The 24,378-nt window shown below is 40.1% G+C and overlaps 1 protein-coding gene across 5 annotated transcripts in view; it reads left to right on the top strand.

Annotated features, from left to right (window-relative positions):
• The first annotated feature begins 4,078 nt into the window (after positions 1–4,078).
• Positions 4,079–24,378, top strand: part of SLC30A4 (solute carrier family 30 member 4) — a 583,377-nt gene continuing 563,077 nt past the window's right edge. Inside the window, exons 1-2 of one of the 5 annotated variants that reach the window (XM_044077632.1) lie at positions 4,079–4,141; positions 19,184–19,791. In XM_044077632.1, coding sequence (XP_043933567.1) covers positions 19,410–19,791 — 382 coding nt within the window. In that variant the 5' untranslated portion in view covers positions 4,079–4,141; positions 19,184–19,409. The other 4 variants (XM_044077630.1, XM_044077629.1, XM_044077631.1 and 1 more) reach the window with 4 other exon arrangements.

The raw sequence follows: 24,378 nt of genomic DNA, 5'->3' as shown, positions 1-24,378 counted from the left end.
CATCAGAGCTTTATCCCTCATGCCATTGGCACATGCCCTGTGTCAGCATTTGGATCCACAATCAGGTGTGTTTTGCCATGATACCACCCAAAAGGAAGAGCTCAGGACTCTATCCTACTGGCTGGATCACGTAAGGTACAAAATGTTGCACTTCCCATAACAATAGATCTTCAAGATCTGTGTCTGTGGAAAATAAGGCCTGGAAGGATATTAAGGAATTGATTGTATTTCACATTGTGTATCTGTACTAGTTGTACAGGGCCACACTCAGATTTGAAGAGGAGGAGGCACGCACCATTGTATGAGAGGAAATATTTAGAGGTTGGGAAGTTTTAGGTGCTGAGCTGATTAGTGCTTACGTCAATTAGTCCCACAATGGCTGAAGTGGACAGGCATGGTTCTTGAAGATATGTTTTTATGTTAACTTTTGTTTATCAATATAGCTAAGCTAATTTCATTGTGTTTTACTTTAGCTACCATGGGAAATGCTTAAGGTATAAGGCAACGGTTTCTTCTGCTCTTTTTTTTTCCAGGAATGTTTCTGCTTATGGCATATGAGAGGCAGTTACCTGGACTTCAATCCACACCTTTTCTAAACATTGTATACTAGATGTATACTTCATATGCAGGGCAAGAATCACAGTTTTTTTTTTTTTATGGGGAGGTCTTCCATCTCAACCGTCCTTGGATTGGTATAAAAACTAACACTACTTTAGCACTCTTCCCATGCTTTAAGAAGAGTATTACATTAGTGATCCCTATGATGAACATCATGCAGCTGTTACTTCCCACATCAGTAAAAATGTGGGTTCAGTGATTGCTGCTATTACTTTCCACTTCAGTAAAAGTTTGAGTTCAGAGATATTTGCTGCCAGTGGAACTCCCTCTCACCTTTTACCCACCAAAAAAAAAAAAACAACATCCTGTAAAATTCTACAGCCTAATAACATCTATGCAGGGTGTCAGGGGAACAGTTATGCATATGTCTTCTCCAGATCCTTGTAAAACATTAAGAAGTACATATTAAAGGGTTACTATTTAGACCAGAGTGACCAGGTTTGACCCATTTATGGACACACAACATATTTACACTTGGCATTACTAGCCTGTCTTGCATCTCCCCAAAAAGGACCAATGATGCCATGGGATGTTGTTCCTTTTCTAATCACCAAGAGCATAATATCTTTGGTATGAAGAAAAGACCAACCCACTGGGGGATGTCCAAAATCTTGGGAGTCTGGCAGGTTGCCTTGATGTTTGCCTGTGGCTTATACTCATGCTTTATAAATATTACTGCAGCAGTGATCCTTGGACTCAAAACATGTACTGATATGGTTGTTGAAAGTTGCATATTGGGAAAGGTCATTCTGAGGAACCTCATGGTGCATGTAAAGCATATAATACATGCAAGTACCCACCAGGGATTTAAGAGCAGAATACAAGACTTATAGTAGCACTGCAATTCCTTATTAGACAAAGATGTATGGTTCTGACTGGAAGCAGAGTAGAAGTGAGAACATTTGTTCATAGGTAGGTACTAGGCTATTGGCCCAAGGGCCTACGTAAGCCTAGCCAACAAGGTTCCCTGGCTTACACCACCCAAGAAAGTTATTTTCCTGTGCCACCGTTGAGCAGAAACACAGAAGTGATCCCCGGTGTGTATTTTCTATTTCCCATTCACTCATCAAGATTTTTCTTGAAGAGTGCTAATGAAGAACTTTGCTTGACATAGATGGGTAGCCTGTTCCAAAGTATGGGAAGTCTCTGGGACAGGAATCTATCCCTCCAGCATATCCTGTTTATTGTGGTGACAAGGTTTAGGTCCCTAGAGCATGTAGCTCGGAGGGATTGGGATTTCTTTAGGTGTAGCATGTCCAACAGCTCTGGGTTAAGCAGTAATCACCTCGGAGTAGGTGATATGCTATGGAGTAAAGCTGGAGTTTTTTGAAGCGGTCGGTGTAGGGCATTTGAGGCCAGTAATCCTCTTTGTGAGGTACTTCTGTGGCCTTTCCAGCTGCTGCAGATGTCTTGTGAGGTACATTCCAAAAGGGTCGTTGGACTCTATAATTGGTCTAATGAGTGTTGAGTAGAGGGGAACAATTACCTTTTTTTTCCTGGATGAGAACCCTTTTATGATGAGGTGTGCCACGTAGAAGGACTTCCTGACTACTGTGGCGATGTGACTATCAAAGGAGAGACTACTGTCCACCTGGGTTCCAAGGTCTCTTATCACGCATTCGGTGTTAAGTAGATTGCTGCCTATGTGGTAGTTCATGAGACAGAGATTTTACCAAAGGGGATGACACTGCACTTTTTGGCATTGAGCTTGAAGCCATGGCTCTGACACCAGGCATCTGTCTCAGTGAGGCCCTTCTGTAGGATATCCACAGACAATTTCCAGACTGGCACCCCCAACCCAGAGTTGAGGAAAAAAAGGTCTGAATTTGCAGGCAAAAAAAACATTCATTTCAGCAGCCATGATATCACTGGTGCCTGCTGAATTGAACTCCAGCACTTCGCTCTTGCCTAGTTGCCATCTCTTCAGCACTGTCTTTCACAAAACCTGACAGTTTATGCCCATGTCAGTTGTCTCATTACTCTAATTATGGTAATGCTGGAAAACTGAAGATGGGAATGGCTATACTGGCTATATAAAATAACCCTGGATAATGGAAAGAAGATGGTTAGATGGGAAGAAGGGCTAAACTATCCAGGTTTCTGTGTTTTGGGATAGAGGGCCTACAACTTTGTAAATCCATACTAATACAGAGGTTCCTCCCTTTTTCTAAGTCCAAACTAGGACCTAGAGAGAGCATATATGGGTTCCAAAAAAGGACCCAGAGAACACTTATGTATAGCAGAGATGGCCGGTGGTGGACAGTGTTGTGTGTACTGCATATTGTTGAAGCATGTGGCAGTGGAATTGCCTTGTAGAGTAGTCTAGAGCTGATTGCCAGCCAGTTGGTTTATGCTCAAAAGAGTCAATAAGATAAATGCTGATGAACAGATAGAGGTCCATAAGTTTAACTATCCAACTTACAAACTACTGGCCTTCAAGAATTGCTTCCACGTATGTGTATTTTATGCAGGTGTGTGTGTATATAAAATATATATATGTATAAACATTCATTTACACACTTACACACACACAAGGAGAGAAAGAGAGAATGAGAATAATGGATAAAACACACTGGAAGCAGAAGTCTTATGTTCAGTGCACTTTCTTTACAGTGATAAATCTTTAAATGAAACTAAAAATATATTTGTAAACAGAAAAACACAAAAAGCCTTACATTTAATATAGCTTCTTACTCAGCTGAAACGCTCAAACCAGTCTTTGGTACAATACCAAGGATTCCTTCATTTAGGTATCGTTTTTGTTATTCCTTGGTCATGTGTTTGGTAAGGCTATGAATTGGCAGTGGCCAAGAGTTCTTACTTCTAGCAGATTTCTCAGTTTGCTCAGAGGTAATCATGTTTTATACAAAAGTACACCCTCTGCACTGATAAGCAAATTTCTCTGACTTGGTGGGTTATAGTCGTTTTTTTTAATTCTTTTCAGCAGGGGCATTCAGATACAGTCTTCTGTTACCTGCTCTTCTCTGCCCTAATATTCGGTAGCTCAGATAGAAAAACAGTTATATCACATCAAAACTAGTAGAGAAACTGCACCTTTTTCATTATGTAACACACACTAAACCAAAACTGCACCTTTTTCATTATGTAACACACACTAAACCATATTACTCCCCCCCCCCCCCAAGAATAGTACCCCCACGTCTGTACTTTTCAGGACGAGTTATAAAATCTGGATGATCCATCTGCATTGGCAGACTTTGTACCAGACAAAACCCACTAGCCCAATTTATTATCAACATGCTTTTGTTTGTTTAGCCATGACAGGGGTGCATGGTCAGTGAAGAGAGTAGAACAACTTCCTTAAAATAGTAGTGTAGCAAAGTCGGTGCTTATTTAATAGTGGGGCATTCATAATCAATGACAGAGTACTTCTCTGCCCTTATCAGTCTTCTACTATGGTAGCAGACCCGGTGTTCTTCACTGCCTGCTTTTTGTGAAACTACGTCTCCCAGTCCACTTCAAATGCTTTTGTATAAATGATGAATAGTTTCTCAAAGTCAGGGTAAGTGATACAGGCTCCAAGCACAGTTTTTTTTAACTGATTACAGGACTCATCTGCTACCAAAGTCCAACACTTGGAGAGGGTCCTCCTCTTTCCGATCAAATAAATGCGTACTCATGCCTCTATGTAATATGTTATATTAATTAAGATGTTTAAAAATGTGTTTAAGGACAGACTGAAGAAACAAAGTTAAGTACGAACTTCATTAAATAGCCTGTTAGTCATGACAATGCCTTTACTTGGTACTGGGCGTGGGCCAGTACTTCACAGGCTCTTAAGATTTTTTTTTTATATTACTTGCTCTACTTCATTTTTATCTACGGTAAACCCAACTAAATATTGTGTTGACAGTCCATACGAATGGGACTAGTTTGTGCGTCAACTTTTATGTTTACTTTATATACGGATGCCTTTTTCAGTGGATATCATTCTCTCAACTTTTAAGCTTGTTTTATACCGACTCCCTTTTTAACTGACATAATTCTCCGTCGGATACCAGTGAAAGTAGGTCCGCCTGATACAGGAATACTCTCGGTTAAAAAAATTACAAATGAAAAAAAAAAATACATCAACGAACCTACACATACTAGCAGTAGCAGCAAAAGAGAGCGAAGCGCGGATAACAAATCACGTGACTGCTTAAAACTACTTTCAGGATACCAGTGGAGTCATGTGATGGTAGTAAGTTAAACTGTTTCGGAATGTGCTTGTTTCATTTTAGGATTACTTTTTTATAGCGAATGAGAATGTTAGAAGTTGGTGAGTGGTAATGTTTTGGAAGCTTAATGTGGCTTTAAGCTTGTGTTTAGTGAGGGCCACAGGTTATTTAGTAAGGTGTTGTTTGGACTTTAAACTGTCAGATATATGTATATTATGCTGTACTTGTACATACTGCATTTATTTCCACAGTGGAACCCCACAGGCGGTTAAGTGAAGTTATGTGAACTCGATGTCTCTCTTGCTTGCTGTTTTACATTCTCTGTAACAGAAAAATTAACATGGGTCTGCTTCATTTAATCTTGAACTGAGGAAGTTGTTTGACAGGAATTCTCCCGGTTCGCTGTTGAAGACAGTTTCATCTGTCAAGTGGGACTCGGTTAATTAATAATCGAAAAATGAAATGGCGATGACAGTAAGGGCTTTGAAACGCTTTTCTTAAAAATCGGTGCTGTAGTGCAGAATTGCCCGTTTGGTAACTGCTATTACTTTGCAGGTTCCTTTGGTCATTGCTGGTTTAAATAAATGATTGACATCTGTGGATGTGCACCAAGAAAATGATTCACGGAGGAATACGAAGGTACCGGCATATAGAAGCTGTTTGGTTTGGTTTACTTGTTTCAGTAAGCAGCGTATTGTGGAAATTTTGTGAGCTGCGTTCTGTGTTTGCTTTTACGGCCTGTTTGGAGGATACGTTCCGCTGAACAGTATAGGATGAGTTTTGTTTTTACGTTATTGCATATTATGCTCTTTTGGATATATAAGAGGCAAAAAAAATGGATTTTGGTTTCAGTGCATGTGTATTTTTGTTTATTAGTCTTGGTTAAATGTTAAATTTATTGGTGGCATACTGTTATTTCACAGTATATTTTTGAAGGTGCAAGTTGGGGTTATGAGGGTGAACAGTATGAGAATGCTAAACAATTCTGCAACAGAATCAAAACTTGGTATGAGTTGGAAGCTATTGGTCTATCCATGAGACTGTGTAATTTAGGTGCATGCCATGCAGGGTGTCTAAGATGTCAGGTTCACTTTGCTCCTTTTTTTTTGACTAGTACTTTAGCATCACATGCATGCTTTACATTTATTATCAGGTTTTGCAAATAAGAAAAACACCAACAAAGGAACAAAAGTATGGACTGTGGTGGGATTTACTGGCAATTCAGAGACTTTGATCAGGAAGCAGAGAATTCCATTGTTACTCCCACTGAAAACCAAAATCTATGAATTATTGCCGTTATACTCAATTGTGTGGTGTATTATTAATAGCCACATACAGAGGAAGGAGACTGCTGGCAGTGGGCCATTTCTTTGTTTAAACTATTAAAAGTGTAAAACAAGCTGATATTTAAATTTGGGTTTTAAAGATAAGCGTGTAGATTTATTTATAAGTACCTGGGGTATGCGGCGAGTGGTTGTTCCTAATTAATTTAAAAAAATAATCAAAAGCGGGAATAAAAGCCGTGGGTAACTGATAACAAGTAAATTTTGAACTACTTTGTTTTAGTTATGTGAAACAAAACTGTGAAAGAGCTTCAGTGTCTGACATGGAATGTGTTTTAGTTTGAGTATCAATGAGAACTGTACAACTTCCAGAAAATTTTATGGGAATGATGCCCTAGAAAAGAGGCAACTAGCCATCTTAAGCCACCTTGCCCAACCAGTGTGATTTTTTTTTTTTCTTTCTTCAAACGTATTTCAAAATCTGCTAATGCTAAACTTTTATCAAAGCTGTCTGACAACACATTAACCATAGAAAGTAATCTTTACCACTGCTTTTTAAGAGCTTACATTTATTATTTATGCAGTAGCATGCTTATTAAAGTTATGCTTAACAACAAGCTTCTTTTTTCAATATTTGGAATACTGATACCATACTATTTGGAATACTGATACCATACCATCGTTAATGAAGTCAACACCCCTCCAAACTCATGGATTTATTGATTTGTATCCAAAGTAGCCTATCTGGCAGAAATAGACTAGTGCATAAGCAGCTCTTGGACTACATTAATGTTCTGCTGTGCTTGGCAATTCCCACTGTTGATTAAAAATGTAATAATCAGTAAATAACTACATATCTTTAATCAGCTATCTGTACAGCAGTCAGCAATAAAGTGGATCTTTAGTAATACAGAAGCTCCTCTTGGGACCATATTTGCATATCTAAAACAGGTTCTGCTAAGCTATCCATGCTGTTGTCAGATTATATATAATATATATATATATATATATATATATATATATATATATATATATATATATATATATATATATATTTTTTTTATGGTTCCTTTTATAGTGGTTCACAAATTACTGTTCAAGCAGGTCATCTGTAACTGTTCATTTTTGTTTGGTATAGTTGGTTTTGATAGTGTTTCCAGCCTAAGTCCTACACATTTCTTCCTGCTAATTCTTTACCCATAGATTTCTACAGTATCCACCAAATACTTTACACAAGTTTCTTAATTATACATAGAACAGGAAAATCTCTCCAGTAGGATTTTAAAACTACCACAGAATGATTTGAGCATAGTTTGTAAATAGATAACTAACGATGGTCTCACTGTTGACACACAGAAAACAAAGGCTGTCCTCTTTGATACATACAGCCCAGTGATTAGGTAAAGCAACTTTTCTAATTTCAGCAGATCCTTTAGCAGCACTTACAGCTGCTGAATCTTCCTCTTGAGTTTTTAGATGTCCTTTTAAACTCTTGTCTCAACTTTACATGGCACCCAGAAGCTATCGGAGACATTACCTTACTGAAAATGTGCTTCAGAAATTTGTAACCTAAGCTGTTGTGAAAACATCAGCAACTAAAAACTGTAATTTCAAAAAACTGAATATTCTATAACACCATCAGCATGTTTTATGTCTCTGATGCCAGTTGATATTACTGTTACTATGAGATCCGCTTTGCTGTTTGCTACCTTAACATTTTAAACTTTTGCATTTAAGATAACATCCACCCGTAGCACTTAGAATTAAAATTAAATCAACAATTATTTTCTCTACTTACCAGAACAAGGCTGTATGTACTTTAGAGTGACAGTTGTTTATACTGTATTTTGATGAACACTTGGTGAAATTCCCACAGTGTGTCACTGCTGTAAACATTTGTAGTCATTGCTGCATGCACTTCTGATTTGTTACACTCCCAACCCCCTTTCTGACTTCTTGGATCGCTGCAACATTATCACAGTAATTGTAAATATGTATGTTGGCACTTCACCCTCAGTCATTGTATTAGTTCCACAGTTTATGAGAATTGTATCTTATGCTTTGAAGTATTGTGCTGTACTATACCTACTTATCTCTACCGTTGATTTTTTTTGTAGCGACAGTAACTTTTCTAAGTAACATACTGTCATGTGACTCATTCCTGAACAAAGTCTTGAAACAGTTCACCCATTTATCTGGCTGATGAAAGAGTACATTCCAACACTTGTGAACAATTTTAAGGACATTGTCTGTTGTAAATTGTTGTAAATGGGTGAATACTAATACGTTATCTCTGTTGCAAGAAAGGCTGAACATTTTCACTTTATAGATTGAGATTCCATTGTCTGCACTGGTACTATGAGGGAGCACTGGACTTTAGGCTGAAGTGATCTGGCTTCCAGATAAGGGAGTTCAATGTCTTAGTTGCTGTGGAGAGAAGATATTTATATTCTCCAGTTTTATTATAGGTATGCTAAATTGCTAAACTCTGATGCCATATATCCAGAGGGATATTCTTGATGCCTCTGTGACTATTGAGGCCATGTCTAATACCAAAGAAAAGCAGTAACTTAAGGCTCATGTGGCCATGGCATTAACCATCGGCTTGTCCGCAATGTGCAAAGCCTCTAATGTAGCCCATGTAGTGAGTTATGCTACTAGATCCTGAATAACCATTTGCTGGCAATCTTGTCTGCAACTTATGCCCATTTACTGTGGACTTTAGAACTTATTTCCTAGACTCTCCTTTCAAGATTCTGCTGCTGCTTGGTGTTTGGGGAAAAGTTATCAACCTGTGGTTATGAGAGCAGAAGGCTGATTCCTTTCTGTTCTGAGAGATTTCCATACATACCTTTGAGGCCATTCTTTGGTTCCCAGCACAGCTAGCTTTGGATTATGGTCAAATAGACAGCCACTGCTTCAGGCCCAGCAGAAATAGCCCTTAGGCCAGCAAATGCTGCAGGTTGGAAGTTTCTGCATAGCTTTAATAAATGAGGTCCTCTGTTTCCAGGCAAGGATGAGACATCCTTCTTCAGGGTTCCCCCCCTCAGCAATCCTGTATCCACACTACCCTGATACTGTGTCATTTCGCTGCAGCACCTGTGACCTCCTCTTTCAGACTTTCCTTCTTGTCAGCCACCCTTCCCAAATACTTGAAGCTGTTTACCTGTTCCACTAATTCCCTTCTTTCTCACTTTTCAGCTTCTTTTAGGTTTTTCCTATTTGCTGTCATAACTGTCTTACCTGTACTGAGTTTCATTCCATGTCTCATCAGATTTGCATTCTCCCATCATTTGCTGACTTTCCTGGTTAGAGATGGCTTGTAGTGCCACATTAAGTACAACAGCTTTGTTGATCTGTTTCCTTCAACCCGTTTGCTAATGTAGTCCATCAGCAGTATGCACAGCAGTTTGCTCATAGCTGAACTGTGATGCGCACTCACTCCCAGTGGGAACCTGTCTGTGAGTCCAAACACAGATCATACTTGTTATTGGTTCCTTATGCGTAGCTTGCACTAATTCTACTAAGGATTTTGAATCTTCACGGGATTGCCCAAATCATCTTATGAAATTTGTCATATGCTTTCTTCAAGTCTAGGAATGCCTTGTTAGACTCTTTCCTCATCCCTGGTTCTTGTTCACTATCTGCCTTGCTGCAAACATTGGGCCAGTTGTGGTGCATCCTTATCTGAATCCGAACTGCCCGTCTCGCATCTTACTTTTTAATGCTTTGCATTCATATAACAGTCACCCTGTCTAGCATTTTCATGCATGTGACAGAACGTTGATACCTTTGTACTGTCCACGGTTGTAAATGTTCATTTTCTTATCTGTAACAGCATCTGCACACTTATTGCGCTATCTCATCAAAGAAAACTATTAATTCATACTTTAACCAAAAGGCTGTCACTTCACATACTTATTTATTTATTGTCATTTGTTAACAACATCAGGTTGTCGTTGCTCTTAGTTGGATAATGGGCCTAAAAGTTTGGGCATTCATCCCTCCTTGTATTAAATTCATTACCACATTTTCAAAGCAGCCCAGTGTAAATGCTTTCAGAGCAGAGATATCACTATAATCAGACTCCATTTCTCTGTCAAAAACTAATAGGTGCCACCAATGACAAGCCATCCTGTCCCCCTCTACTCTCTTTCCCTGTTAAATGTTGCTGTTGTCTTTTCCTTGTTTCACTCACTAATCCTGCTATCTCCCTTTATCTTTTTCTCATTCTTTCTCCTTTTCATTGTCGTACAAGTGTTGTGCATAGCAGTGTAAGTGTTTTGTATTTTATCTATGTTTTGTAACCCCAGACTGAACCTGAAAAATAACACATATGGGTCAGAGTGCTACCCCTCTTGCATGTTAACAAAAGAAAATAAATATTTTCCTTTCCTGACTTGCAAAGACAACAACTTTCGGGATGTACTGCCAGCTTCCTGACCTCCAGGATTAGTGTATTAATTTCCCATGGTTCTGCTGATCACCAAGTTTATTCACAGAGCAGTAAGGGAGGAAAAGCTGCATTGGTTCTGTTAGCACCTCACTGCTATTTGATACTGTTTACGATACAACTATCTCTATTTTCTGCTTTCTGTGGCTAAGCATTTTTGTCTTAACTCTTTCAGCCCATGACCTCTTCATGGAATTCAGAGAGATTCTCACCACCAGCACTACTCAGCTAATTTGCTAATGCAGTTTGGTCAGCTATATGACGAGAATGTGTGATTCAGAGACTAGGTAAAGCTGTTGGCAGACGCACAAGATTAGCAGCTAATTAATAAGTCTATGAATCATCCACAAAGGTGTCAGACCCGACCACACTTCTGCTCTCCATACAAGCCCACTCATTGTTGTAGCACCGCAGTCGCCCAACACACACACACACACACACACACGCTTCCACATACATGCAGTGATTGCTTTCTTGTACTTGTCCTCTACAGGATGTCCACGAAGACACACAAGTGCACGTGCAAAATAGTGGCTCAGAAAAAGCACAAAGCCAAAAAAAAAAAAAAAACTTATTTTAAATTTGATTAATTCTGATGAATTTAAATTTTATTAACTCTGGTAAATTCTGAACTTAATGGACAATTTTCAGTCCTGACCATAGGGTATAAAGGAATATGTAATACTTTACATTTCTGATAGCATTTAATTAAGACATTGAATGAAAAACAAGATTTTTATACAAATGTTACATTTACCACATACAAAAATGGAATATTAAAATTAGCACAAGTGTGAAAATTACATTCTATATGCATACACAGCAGATGAAAACAAAAGGAGAGAGAGAGAAAATGTTATAAGCAGAGAATTGTTATGTGAAGGCACTAGTTAAGGGATGAGGCTTTTAATTAACGAGATTGAATGGGATTCCCTAGTTGGTGAATACCTGTTGTATCTTTGTAGTAAGACCTTTAGACTGCACTTTTACTGTACAATGGCTTTCTCCCCTTTTTCAGTTTCCTTGAAGATGCAGAGAAATAAGCCACTGACTTCTGCGGAAATATGAATGTTTTTAAGACTTTCATTCAGAGATCCCACTCTGCCATGGAAATCTCAATTTTATGTCAGAGAGATTAAAGCTTTCAGTCCATTCATCAGAGTTGTATTTACCCAGCATGGAAAAAGATTTTCATGTAGCAGTTACTTCTGCTAGAAGTTTCTCGGAAGTTTAGTTAATCTCTGTTGAGCCATCGTTCTTGGTTTTTACCCTAATGTACTAATCCAGCCGTCACCTAAAATTGCTACTGACTCAAAATTAAACCAGTATATTCATCTTCTGGTTTTATTACCATTGCCCATTCGTTTGGATGTTCATAGTTGTTTATGCTCTTCTAATAGTGTGGCAGTTTTGAGAGAGGATGGGCTTCTCTGTGTCCTTCATTTAAAGAATGGAAGGCATACTGGTCACATGCAGGGTCTGTTTAAATGGTTGGCTAACTGCATTCTGTTTTAATATAATAATTTCCAAAAGGGTGTTTCCCTGTATGCTTAAACCCATTCCCAGAGCTATAGCTAACTCCATTGCTTTGTTCTGCCACATCTTGTAGGATGAAAGTGATGGTAGGCTGTGACTTTGTTCCCAATGTATGCATTCATAAAGCATGATAAGCTGATTCTGACTTTAGTTGTGTTGCTTCATTTTGTTTGCCTGTCTTGCGTCGTGGAGCTTCCGAAGTTTCTTCTTGCAACAGTGTCTCTATTTCTGGGTCTCTGTTCTGTTGGTCTTGCAGCCAGAACATTTCAAATAAGGATAAAACTGTTCTCTCCCCCTTTCTTATAATGATGCAAAGACATGGGCAGTGGCTAAAGGGCACTGCCTTGCTTCCAGTCTCCTTGTGAGTATCTGTCTACGAATAGCAGTCTCCCTGAACAGTTTTATATATTTCCTTAATGAAAGGCTATAGACATCTCAAGGAGGATTTTTTATGATGACTTGTGTCAGGGGGGATGTCTCCAAAGAACTGGAGGTCAGAGCAGTAGCTTGGTCCATGTCTGGGCTAGTGATTGAAGAAAACTCTACCAAGAAAGTACCAATGCAATGTGACAACAGTATGGAATGTCCTGAGTTTAGAACCTATGTCTTGAAGATTCTTTAATGTGAATACCTTTTGTAACTTTTTTTTTTGTGGTAGCCCTACCCTCATAAAGAACACATTTGTGGCTGGTTTAGAAGCAGTGCGTTCATTTCTGGAGGTTCTATAGGAAGGGGTGGATGCAGGTCATGGAGGTTATGTAAAGAACGACTGCCAAAATGGTAAAATAGTTATACTTTTAATTTATGGAGTTAAGGAGCTGGAGAGAAAGTGAAAAAGAGGTGTGTATGGACACAGTGAATGGTAAAAGGATGGACAGAGGGTGTGGAATTGAAAAGACAGTGTAGCAAAGGTAGGTGAAGGTGTAGGTAGCAGTTGGGACAAAGTTATTTTAAGTGTTTGCAAATTTGACTTTTGTTGAAGGGCGGCAGGGTAGTGGTTGAATGTTTTTCCAGGAAAAAGTAGTTTAAGTACTAATCTGTGGAGGGATTCAGGAAGGCTTTGTATGAATGGGGGAGTTGCTAGCCTTTACAAAGCCACCCTTCACTGTCTTCTCACATCTGGAGAGACTTGAGCCTTTTCAGACAGAAATGTAGTATGTTACTATTTCTGGGTTTTGGTTGTCTAGTGCATCTTTTTGCTGATGGAAGTGTCCCCACCCAAGGTATTTTTGGACAGCTTCACCCAGGGACCATTTGTGGACCTGGTAAGTCTCCGAGGGCTAGAAGATGAAGGAAAAAAACAGCATTGATATCAAACAGAATATGTGCACCGTAATTCATTAGCTTAATTTAAATGACTTCAAAACCACGTGTGTCTTTTGTGGTGTGTGCGTTTGTCTTTGCCTTTATTATCACAAGTCCTCCAGCTTCCCTTCCCCCTTGCCTTATTTGGGGGAAGGGAAGCTACCTTGCTTACCAGTGGGAGTGGGAAGCATTGAGCTGCCTTTTGTCCAGTTTTGTGAGGTTTTAGCCAGTAACTAGTAGTTTATTGGTCGTTTTGGGCCAGTTTCTAGCTTTTTCCAGCCCCCTGGTATAAAACTTTCAGCTTGTACCTACTCAGCACAGACTCCACGTGGGCCAGCAGAGTAATCCAGGCTGCAGAGAGCTGAATAAGCGACTTTTCTTGATACTAAGTATATTTTTGTTGCTTTCCACATCTGAATACCTAGCAACTGTATTTCGCCTGCCTTTCTGTTACATTGAAGCTGTTTTTACTGCATTTAACTTAATATTGCACTTGGAATCCTTGTTTGTTACTATTTGACTGTATTTGTAGCAAATTCTTCTGTGTAAGCTGTAGTAGCTGATTCATAGCATTTATAAGTGTTTGCTGTACCTGTTTCTGCCTGTTTTGTGAAAAAATAAAAAAAAAAAAAATATCTCTTGTTTTTCCTGCTTTACTAGTTTAGTCCAGTTTCAGAGTTGCTGATTCCTGGGCTTTGGTTGTAGTTCCTGTGTACTGTTTCCTTGCCTTATTTGGGGAAGGAAGCTACCTTGCTTACCAGTGGGAGTGGGAAGCATTGAGCTGCCTTTTGTCCAGTTTTGTGAGGTTTCAGCCAGTAACTAGTAGTTTATTGGTCGTTTTGGGCCAGTTTCTAGCTTTTTCCAGCCCCTGGTATAAAACGCTAAACGCTGTTAGCGCGATTTAGAGCGGAGCTGCCACTGTTGCACACTAGGGCAGTGCCGGTTAAGCAGGTTTAAACTATTCGGGCTACCTAAAGTCCACTCACTCTTCAAATTTTCCCTTAAAACTACCTTCCTCGAACTATACTACTGATCAAATCAGCGTATCCTATAACTAAAAAGATCATCTCTACTTGACTCCAAGTAGACTATTCTCTATCTATTAAACCTAGCACTTGCTCCTACAGTACTTATTACCTTGATACGGCACTCTTGTCATAGATAGTACCCCAAAAAGGCAACCCCATTTCTCGGTCACCCACGTCCCCGGAATCTTTTTAAAGTTTTTCGTCTACCCTTCTAGCATGTCGAGGGATCAGTTGCTAGTGTCCTCTCCTGCTCAGCTGGTGAACCTGGGAATATTGAGGCAATGTTTCAATTGCCTCATGTACACAGACAACCCTTTCCTCCTCCCACAAAACACAAATACATGCGAGAGATGCAACTATACGGCCAAACTGGAGGCTGAGCTCTCTCAACATAGGACTGGCAAGACCAGTCAGGAGGAGAAGGTTACCACACACACTATAGACCCAGTCTCACGTAGTACCATTACAACCTCAAATCATACACATAAACACACAAAGACATGCTCTGAGGCTCTGATCAAAAATCTACCAAAACAGCAGAGGCCACCAAAGCAGACACCCAAACAACCACCACCTCAGAACACAACACCCGCAACACATAGACCTCACAGTCAGAGTGTCAAACAGTCACAGCCCTTAAGGCCAAACACAATGCCAGACACACTAGTCATTGGTGACTCCATAGTCAGACACACTGATGTCCCGCTCACCAGACTGAGTAAGGAGAAGGTCACAGTAAGCTGCCTGTCGGGCGCTAGAATCCGCCACATAACGCAAGCACTCAGGTCTCTCAACAGCAGGTACAAATATGACTCAGTCATTGTCCACGCTGGTGTAAATGACCTGAGACGCACCTCCTTGGACTACATGAAAAGAGACATTGAGGAGCTCTCTGATTATGTAGCCCAGGCAGGTATGACCCTGACCTTGAGCAGTATCCTACCTTCACCAAGAATGATGCCACAATACAGAGATAAGATGATCAGCTTTAACAATTGGCTTAAACACTGGTGTCATTCAAAGGGGATCCAGTATCTGTCTGCCTGGGATGACATGCTGGACAAGCCACGCTGCTTCGCAAGGGACGGCTTGCACCTGTCACCCTGGGATTCCGGATATTGGCAAAGGCTCTTGCCACCCCATAGTGCCTTTTTAGGCAAGGCTCAAATTCTAAACCTACCACCATAGAACACAAAAAGGAAAAAACTAAGGGTAATGCTGCTCAATGCCAGAAGTCTAAATCTCAAAATGCACGCACTCGAGGCCCTTCTCAGTATGGAGAACATCGATGTCTGTGCTGTGACAGAAACCTGGCTCAAGGCCCCTGAGAGCACCCCAGCTATCAGGTTTTACCTCATATCATGCGTTCCGCCCCAAAATCCGGACAATACCAAGAAAGGAGGGTATCCATATTCATCAAGGACACCCACACCTCAAGACTGGTGGCAACGCACGATGCATCGGAGACCATCCAGGTGCAATTGACCATAGGCAAGACTGCTCTGCAAATTGTAGCATGTTACAGGCCACCCTCACAAACTCAGGAAACTCACATGGCCTTCCTGAAAACACTAGAGGGATAAATGTATCACCAAACACCATCATACTAGGTGACTTCAATTACCCTAATATAGACTGGGAACACTACTCAAGCCCAAACACCCTAGCCCAAAAGTTCCTGGAATTCATAAACTCAAATGCCATGGAACAACTAGTCACCATCCCCACAAGAGGAGATAACATACTTGATCTCATCATCACGAACATGGGAGCACAATGTTCAACACCGAAGTATACCCCTCACTGGTGAGATCAGATCACAAACTAATCTCGCTGGAGGTCCTCATCCCACCCCCACCTGAAATAAAAAAGACCACAGTAAAGAACTTCTTAAAAGCCGACTTCACACTTCTAAAGACTAGTGTGGTCTCCTTTCAGGCCCCGAGCCGGGAAAACAATACTCAAGCCGCTGAATCACTTACAAACGCCTTCTACCAGCACCTGCAGGACTGCATGGATAAGGCAATCCCAAGCAAAACAAAGACTCTTTGTACCAAAGGCAAGCGTCCAGTCTGGTGGACCCCAGCCATAAACAAACTCTACAACAAAAGGAGGAAGCTACTACAAGATAGAGCAAAATCCTTAAAAGGTAAGACACCCTTGATCACTATAAGTAAAAAACTAAGAGCTCTCATAAAATCATCCAAAGCAAATTTTGAGAGGAAAATAGCTAAAGACTCAAGACAATCATAAGGCCTTCTTTAGCTATGTTAGAAACCTAGGAGGAAACTCCCAGATATGCTCAGAACTAGTTCAAAATGATGTGAAGATTACTGATCCTACAGACATTGCCAACATACTGGCTGACAGGTTCAGTGCAAACTTCTCCCCCCCAAAAGGAGAGATATCTATACCAAATGAGTGCAGCCCCCCAAACATCTCCAGTGCCCAAGTGAGAACTGCTCTCTCCAAAGCAAAAAACACAGCATCCATGGGACCCGATGGTGTCCCCGGCTGTGTGCTCCACGAACTCAATGAGGAATTAAACCCACAGCTAGGACAGCTGTTTAATCAAAGTCTTACCTCTGGATATGTACCCAGGGAGTGGCGCACTGCAACTGTGGTCCCACTTCACAAAGGCGGTGCCTCCACAGACCCTGGAAATTACCGGCCCATTAGCTTGACAAGCCTTATCTGCAAAGCCATGGAGAGGATCATAATGGACCTCATAAATAAAGACATAGGGAATTTGCAGACTTTGGATCCAACCCAGTTTGGCTTTGTCAAAGGCAGATCATGCCTTTTAAACTTGGTTGACTTTTTCAAACAGTCACCAAAGCCATTGATGAGGAAAGGCAGTCCATACAGCCTACCTCGATCTGGCTAAGGCCTTCGATACAATACCCCACTCGGGTATCATTGAAAAACTCATCAGCTTAAATGTTAACCCATACATCACAAGATGGGTTGCAAACTGGCTGAGTGACACAACCCACAGGGTCAGAGTTGCTGGCGCCATGTCAGACTCAAAGCCTGTCACAAGTGGTGTCCCACAGGGCTCAGTCCTGGGCCCACTCTTGTTTGGCATCTACTTTTCCAAGTACAAGCAAACACAGGAGGGTTATGGCTGACAAAGTTTGCAGATGACTGCAAACTGGGCCATAGTAGAAAACACATCTGACACAGATATCCTTCAGAAGGGTCTCACAGAAACGGATAACTGGTGCCAGAGCCACGGCCTAAAGTTAAATGCCAAAAATGCATAGTCATACCCTTCGGGAAAAACAAGGTTACCCCTAGCTACCAAATAGGTGGCAATCCACTGAGCACAGAAGAAGTTATCAGGGACCTGGGGACCCAGGTTGATAGTAGTCTGTCATTCGACACCCATGTAGCTAAAGTAGTTAGGAAGTCCTTCTACATTGCCCACCTTATCATGAAGGGATTCTCATCTAGATCAAGGGAGGTCATAGTCTCCCTTTACTCATCACTCATCAGACCAATGATTGAGTACAATGCCCCATTCGGAATGTATCTGACCCGACACTTGCAGCAGCTGGAGAGGCCACAAAAGTTCCTCACCAAAAGGATAAAGGGTCTCAAAAATCTGTCCTATGCTGCCCGACTGAAAGAACTCCAGCTCTATTCAGTCGCACCGCTTGCTCAGAGGTGACCTTTGCCTAACATACAAGGCCATGTCAAACCCAGATTTGATGAATATGCTTCACCTCAAAAATCTAGATCCATCAGAGCCACAAGGGCGGAGACTTAAACCTCGACACGGCTATTAATAGGACGTGCTGGAGGGATAGATTCATCACCCAAAGACTCCCTATGCTGTGGAACAAAATCCCGGTACATGTGAGGCAGAGCACCTCGCTGGCCTTGTTCAAGAGAAATCTTGACCAATGGATGGGAGATCGCAGATATACCCCAGGAATTACCTCAGTGTCACTGCTCGACAGAGGCACAGCAAAATAATGGGTATAGTTCCCCATACTAAAGGGGTGGCGTAAGCCACAAAACAATGGGCTAGGCTTATAAATGCCCTCGGGCAGATAGCCTAGTATGAACCTATGAACCTATGAACCTATGAAAATAAAGGCGAAAAGGTGCTCTAGTTTGTCCAGCACTTCTGTCACATCAGATGATGATTCTATAACTTTTTGGCAATCTCTTGAATTGTGCATTTATACAGATATTTAACTTGCGCACTTTTTGGTGTTTTCAAGATGGTTCTAACATCCATGTTTCCTTATGCTTACAAAAGTTGTTGCTGCTTTGAAACTGATGCAGGTCAATCTTTTGCACATGCATGTGATACACTTTCATAAGAATTAACATTTTGTGGTCTGTGTTTTTTCCCTTTCTTTCCTTTACTGAAAAACTGTAGTCTTTGTGATTTACTTTAGAAAAAGTTTGCATACTGCATGTTAATTAGTTTGGCTTTGAGGATTTTTGTGCGTCTGTCTGTGTTTATTTATGTAAATATGCTTATATTGCCAGGTAGTAATTCAGTCACTTTTGTAAGTATACTGAAATGCATTGTTTCAGTGTCATTGTCGCAGTAAAGTGATGTTTTCCTCAGACGCATTAAAGGGAGTAGATGGGATTAGGGACCTTCTCAAAAACAAAGTTTAGACAATGTAATCAACTGTGTTTTGTTTCCTTGTATCATATCCATATTGCCTTGCTGTGCACCCCCCCGTTGATTGTATTGCATTTCTGATAATTAAATCTGTTTTTTTTTTTTTTTTTTCCTCCCCCACACTCTTGTAGGTTTCCTCCGGGTTTGTTAGATACGAGACTCAAATGGTGAACCCACCAGTGCTGCCTGTAAATACTTTCAGCTAACACGTTTGCAGTTCAAATAACATCACTTCCATCATGCAAGACCTTTTTCCTGCTGGAGTCTTGGTTCAAATTGAGAAAAGAAATGTGCTCTGTTTAGGCTGAAAAAACTTCCAACTTTAAAAAAGTTGTAGCAATTTATTATACGACTGTCATGGCCAAACGTAGTCCTTGGAAGGCTTTTAGATGGCTAATGAATAAGAGAAGGGATCCCCTGGACCTTGATGATGCCACTGCCTTTGATTTTTCTGATGACATCATTGATGATGAGTTGTCCAGTGTGCATGTACTTACAAATGTTGCTGCCGATACTGTGTGTAATTCCAGTACTGTGAGAATTAATGGAGGACGCATTAAAGTATGCTTGAATACTGATTCGGAGCAATTAAGACCCACTGCACAAGTTTCACATGTCAGCCAAGATTTCTGTAGTGGCTGTAATAAAAAACAAGAACATGAGAAGCAGAGGAAGGTTAGAAAGAGACTTTCTATTGCTGGCATTTTGTATCTTCTTTTTATGATTGGAGAACTGATAGGTAAGCTTTTTCATCAACTTGCTGTGCTTTTTATTTAATACGTTGAAGTCTGCAGATTTATGTTTGCACATTCTCTTAATGCAGGTGAGAATTTTGTGGATTGGCCATGGTTACCCATCCTTGTGTTTGCAGGTAGAAGTGATAACTGAGAATGGAGCCCACCTATAGGCAGAATTTAGACTAGCTGCAATTAAGAAATACATCTGTTAATATTCTCCATTATGATGATTTTTTCATATATTTTGTGTTTCTGATCCAGCAGTGCTTCACAGTTGTTTAGGTCCTGATTGAGCCCCAGGTGATGTTGGTTTGATTAGCAGCTTGGATACTTGAGAGTAGCTGGCTGCTTATCTAGCCAGAGGTGTATCAGTCCCACTGCAGGAGCACCATCTGGATGAAAGTTCTGGAATTGCAGATGCTGCAATACGAATGCCTGGAGAGTGCAGTCATGCCAAGCAGCATACATTACTTCTGCTAAGCGCCATAGAAGAGTAGAAGTGTTTAGAAGAACTTGTAGAGCAGTGGACATTAAACCATGCTATCCTGCCATTGGGATAGGGAGGTACAGATTGTTGCAGCATGTAAAAAAGCTTTCCTAAACCTTTCTGCATGGTGATCTCTACAGTCTCTGACTCGCCTTTCTCTGCAGGTATCTTAGGAAAATGGAGCGAGAAGTCTGGGGATCTAATGGGTTAGTTTCTCTGTATGCATCTGTTTGAGATTATGTAAAAATCAGTGCTGTGAAATATTGCAGCACCAGTTGTCCATAAAATGCATATACTCCAAAACATAAATTTGGAGCATGCAAATCACAAAATACTATTTTTGCAGGGGGCAGGTACCCCTGTACCCCTGTCGTGTGTCTGGCTGCAGAAGATCTAGTAGCAGAATACATTTATTCTATGCTGTGATTTTTTTGGAAAATTTAATCTGTTTGCAGTGGTCAAATTATGTTAGTCAAACTGTAATATAATTTTAAGAGTTATTCTCTTTCTGTATGGCTGTGTGATTGCAAAGTTAGTATACCTAATTTCTACGGATGCTAGCCACTTGGTGGTGTAAATCTTGTTTCTAGATGATTCACTGTTGGTGACACCCTGAACCTGTGTGCAAAAATGGGGGGGGGGGGTTGTGGGTGGGTGGATGGATGGGAGGCCCACAGTGTCAGTGCGGATAACGCTGTCGCCTTACAGCAAGAGATTCCCTAGTTCAATTCTCAGCTGAGACCCTTCTGTGCAGAGTCTGCGTGTCCTCCCTGTGTTTGCGTGGGTTTCCTCTACATTACAAAGACATGCAGTAGTTGGACTGGACAGTCAAAATTGGCCATAGTGTGTGCGAGTGTATGGTGTGGATGAACTACCATAGCAAGGTTAGCCACCCAGTGTTCTAAACCTTGGCTGTAGATTGTCACTGTTGAGATACTGTGGCGGGTTCAAGTTGTTTATTGTACCTAAACACATCAGGAGCTGTAACTGCAACATATATTTAAGCTAACTTGACTGACTCTCTACTTCAAACACACTCACATGTGCATCTTCATTCTTGCCTGCATTCACTCTGACTATACAAAATGGCAGTGATCTTGCACGTGTTCAGTAACTTGTATGCATCTGCTATCTAGCTATAGTGGCTGACTAGGTGCAATACTCAGTGATCTACATCCTCCCTCTTTGATTTGTTCGACATGCAATAGGATAAGATATTTTACAAACTAGATATCACATCAGTATATAACAACATATGAATTAAAGTCCAAGTTGCTGTGCATCTCGGATTGGGTCTGGAAATTCTACCCAATTTGATCACACCAAAAATTTGGCTGACAGTCTCTGGGCATTCTTTTACAATTGGAGCTTCAGAGATTACATCGACAGACAGGAGTCCCTGTGGCTTATGATGTTTGCAGATGACATTGTGATCTGTAGTGAGAGTAGGGAACAGGTGGAGGAGACCCTGGAGAGATGGAGATATGCTCTAGAGAGAAGAGGAATGAAGGTCAGCAGGGCTAAGACAGAAATATATGTGTGTGAATGTGAGAATATGTGAGCTTCAGAGATTACATCAGAATTACTTGAAGAAAGTCCACTGTCCTCTGAAATTCAAACAAGAGTAAAGTTACTCTGAGAAATGGTGTCTGGCACAGGCAAATCTGCTATGTCACTGGTTCAGAGACTGGTAGTATGTCTTCGATTTCTTTCTGAAATCCATTCCATCAGATTGTATGATATAAGATCTCAGATATTCACAAATATTTTTGACAGTTCTCACTCAGTCGTATCTTTTAGATGCCTGCATTCTCACAATCTCACCTTGTCTTAATGGTCTGAGAGATTTGCTAGATTTATCATAGTACAACTTTTGTGGCAGGTGTTTATTCAAAAGTTGAGCCTTGACCATACTGTTCTTTGTTTAGTACTGACAATTGTTTACTGATCAGAAGAGTTGTTCTAGACTATCTGGATGTCAGTCTCTCTAGGTGAACCAAGCAAATTTATCTCAAGGAATGTTTCTGAGATTAAGTAGGTTAAGAAACACATCAGTACCATCTCTGGATTTTTTCAAACATTTTGCACTTTGAACTGCACAATGAGCTAATCCATTGGACTGTGGATACTCAGGACTACTGGTAACATGGACAAAGTCCCAAGACTCGGCAAAATTGAACCGTTGGGTTGTAAACTGTGCACCACTGTCAGGTTTGACTTTGTGCGGACTACCATGAACAGAAAAATGTCTCTTCAGTTTCCTGATGACAGTGCTGGACGTTAAGTAAGGAAGGAGGTCAATTTCAAACCAATTCGAATAAAAGTTTACTAAGTAAGTAATGCTGACCATTCCATTCCTTTCAAAAATATCATTGGCAACCGTTAACCCTGATTAGTTCAGGAATCTGGTTTAGCTTAAGTGGTTCTTTTCATTGGTGCGATTTAGTACTGTTGCAAATTTGACTGAGAATATTACAACCACAAACCAAAAACAATATAATTGTAACTACAAGGAAAGACAAGTGAAAAACAGCTCTACTTTCCACCAGAATAAATGTATTAATAAAACCTTGCAATCTCTAGCGCCTCGGCTGTTGCCTTCACAGAGTAAAAAACTTTGCCCATTTGTAATCCCACATTATATACATTCTTAGCATGTAATATTCCAACGAATCAATTAAACAATTAAATAAAACTATTCAAAATTACTAATAAAACAATCAACATATAAAATCCTGCCAATTGCACTCTTTATTGAGTCCCCTGGGCTGCAAAGTTTCATATTTCATAATAAGAATAGCTTCCTTTTTCCGTAAAACATGTTTTAACAAATTTTCATTACCATACTGATGTTCTATTTGTTCCAAAACTGTAACTTTCATATCCTTAATGATCCCCCCATGTACCAAATGAAAATGTTCTGCTACTGGACTCAGCATTTTTTTTATTTTTCACATCCCTAATGTGTTATTTTATTCTCTCAGCCAAACTTCTCTTAGTCTCCCCTATATAATTTTTACCACATGAACATTTAATCAAATAAATTACACCTCTGCTCAAGTAGGAATATATGCCCATGGTGTTAAAGCTTTTGTCTCCTATTTTTTATGCCTCGCTTGTTATATACTGACATACTGAACATTTTCCACAGGGAAATGTCCCCTTCTTGGCAACAGTGTTTCCTATCTTTTGTACTGGTCTTCTTTACCTGCCTCGTACTAAAAAATCTTTTAAACTGCGTCCCTACGATAAGAGACACAAAGCTCAACATTTATTAGAGACAACACCTCTCTTCTGGTTTATTGCTCAACATTTGTTAGAGACAACACCTCTCTTCTGGTTTATTTCCAAAAACTTTTAACTATCTCATTCAATTTATTAGAAAAAACAGTATATTTAGTAACAAAAAAAACATTTTTGAACTTTCTTTCTTTCTGTTTCAGATTTGTTTATTTAACATTTGTTGACCGGGAATGCCCGACTAGGTTCCACAGAGCCTGTTTTCAGCGGAGGCCCGGGGAGAAATGCTCCAGATGCATGTCTTTGGAATGTGGGAGGAAACCGGAGTACCCGGAGGAAACCCACGCGAACACAGGGAGAACATGCAAACTCCACACAGAAGGCACCCCAGCCGAGAATCGAACCAGAGAACCTCTTGCTGTGAGGTGACAATGTTAACCACTGCACCACTGTGCCGCCCATTTGTTGTTCGTAATAATTCTCTTACTAAATGTACCTTTATTACCTTCTTCATATAATTTTGCATAACTTTGTTTAACTTTGTCCAAATCATAACCTCTCTCTATGAAACTGTACATCATATTTTTAGCTTCATCTCTTGCCTCTTTAACATCACTACACAATCTTTTAATTCTCAACATTTCTCCATAAGGTATAGACTTTAAAGTATGTTCTGAATGACAGCTTGTAGCATGTAACATCCTATTAACCTGATTAAACTTCCTATATATCACAATATGGATCTTTTTACCTGTTCGTCCTTTTAAAAAAATGTCCAAATAATTAATTTTTACACCTACCTGTATCCCATCAAATTTGATTTTATAATTATTATTATTTAAGTATTCCACAAATTAATTAG

The sequence above is a fragment of the Protopterus annectens genome, chromosome 7.part0, assembly GCF_019279795.1.
Source record: "Protopterus annectens isolate FY-2018-M chromosome 7.part0, PAN1.0, whole genome shotgun sequence".
In the NCBI taxonomy this organism is placed as follows: Eukaryota; Metazoa; Chordata; order Ceratodontiformes; family Protopteridae; genus Protopterus; species Protopterus annectens.
The sequence above is the reverse complement of the archived record's forward strand: the minus strand, read 5'-3'. Positions and strand labels throughout refer to the sequence as shown.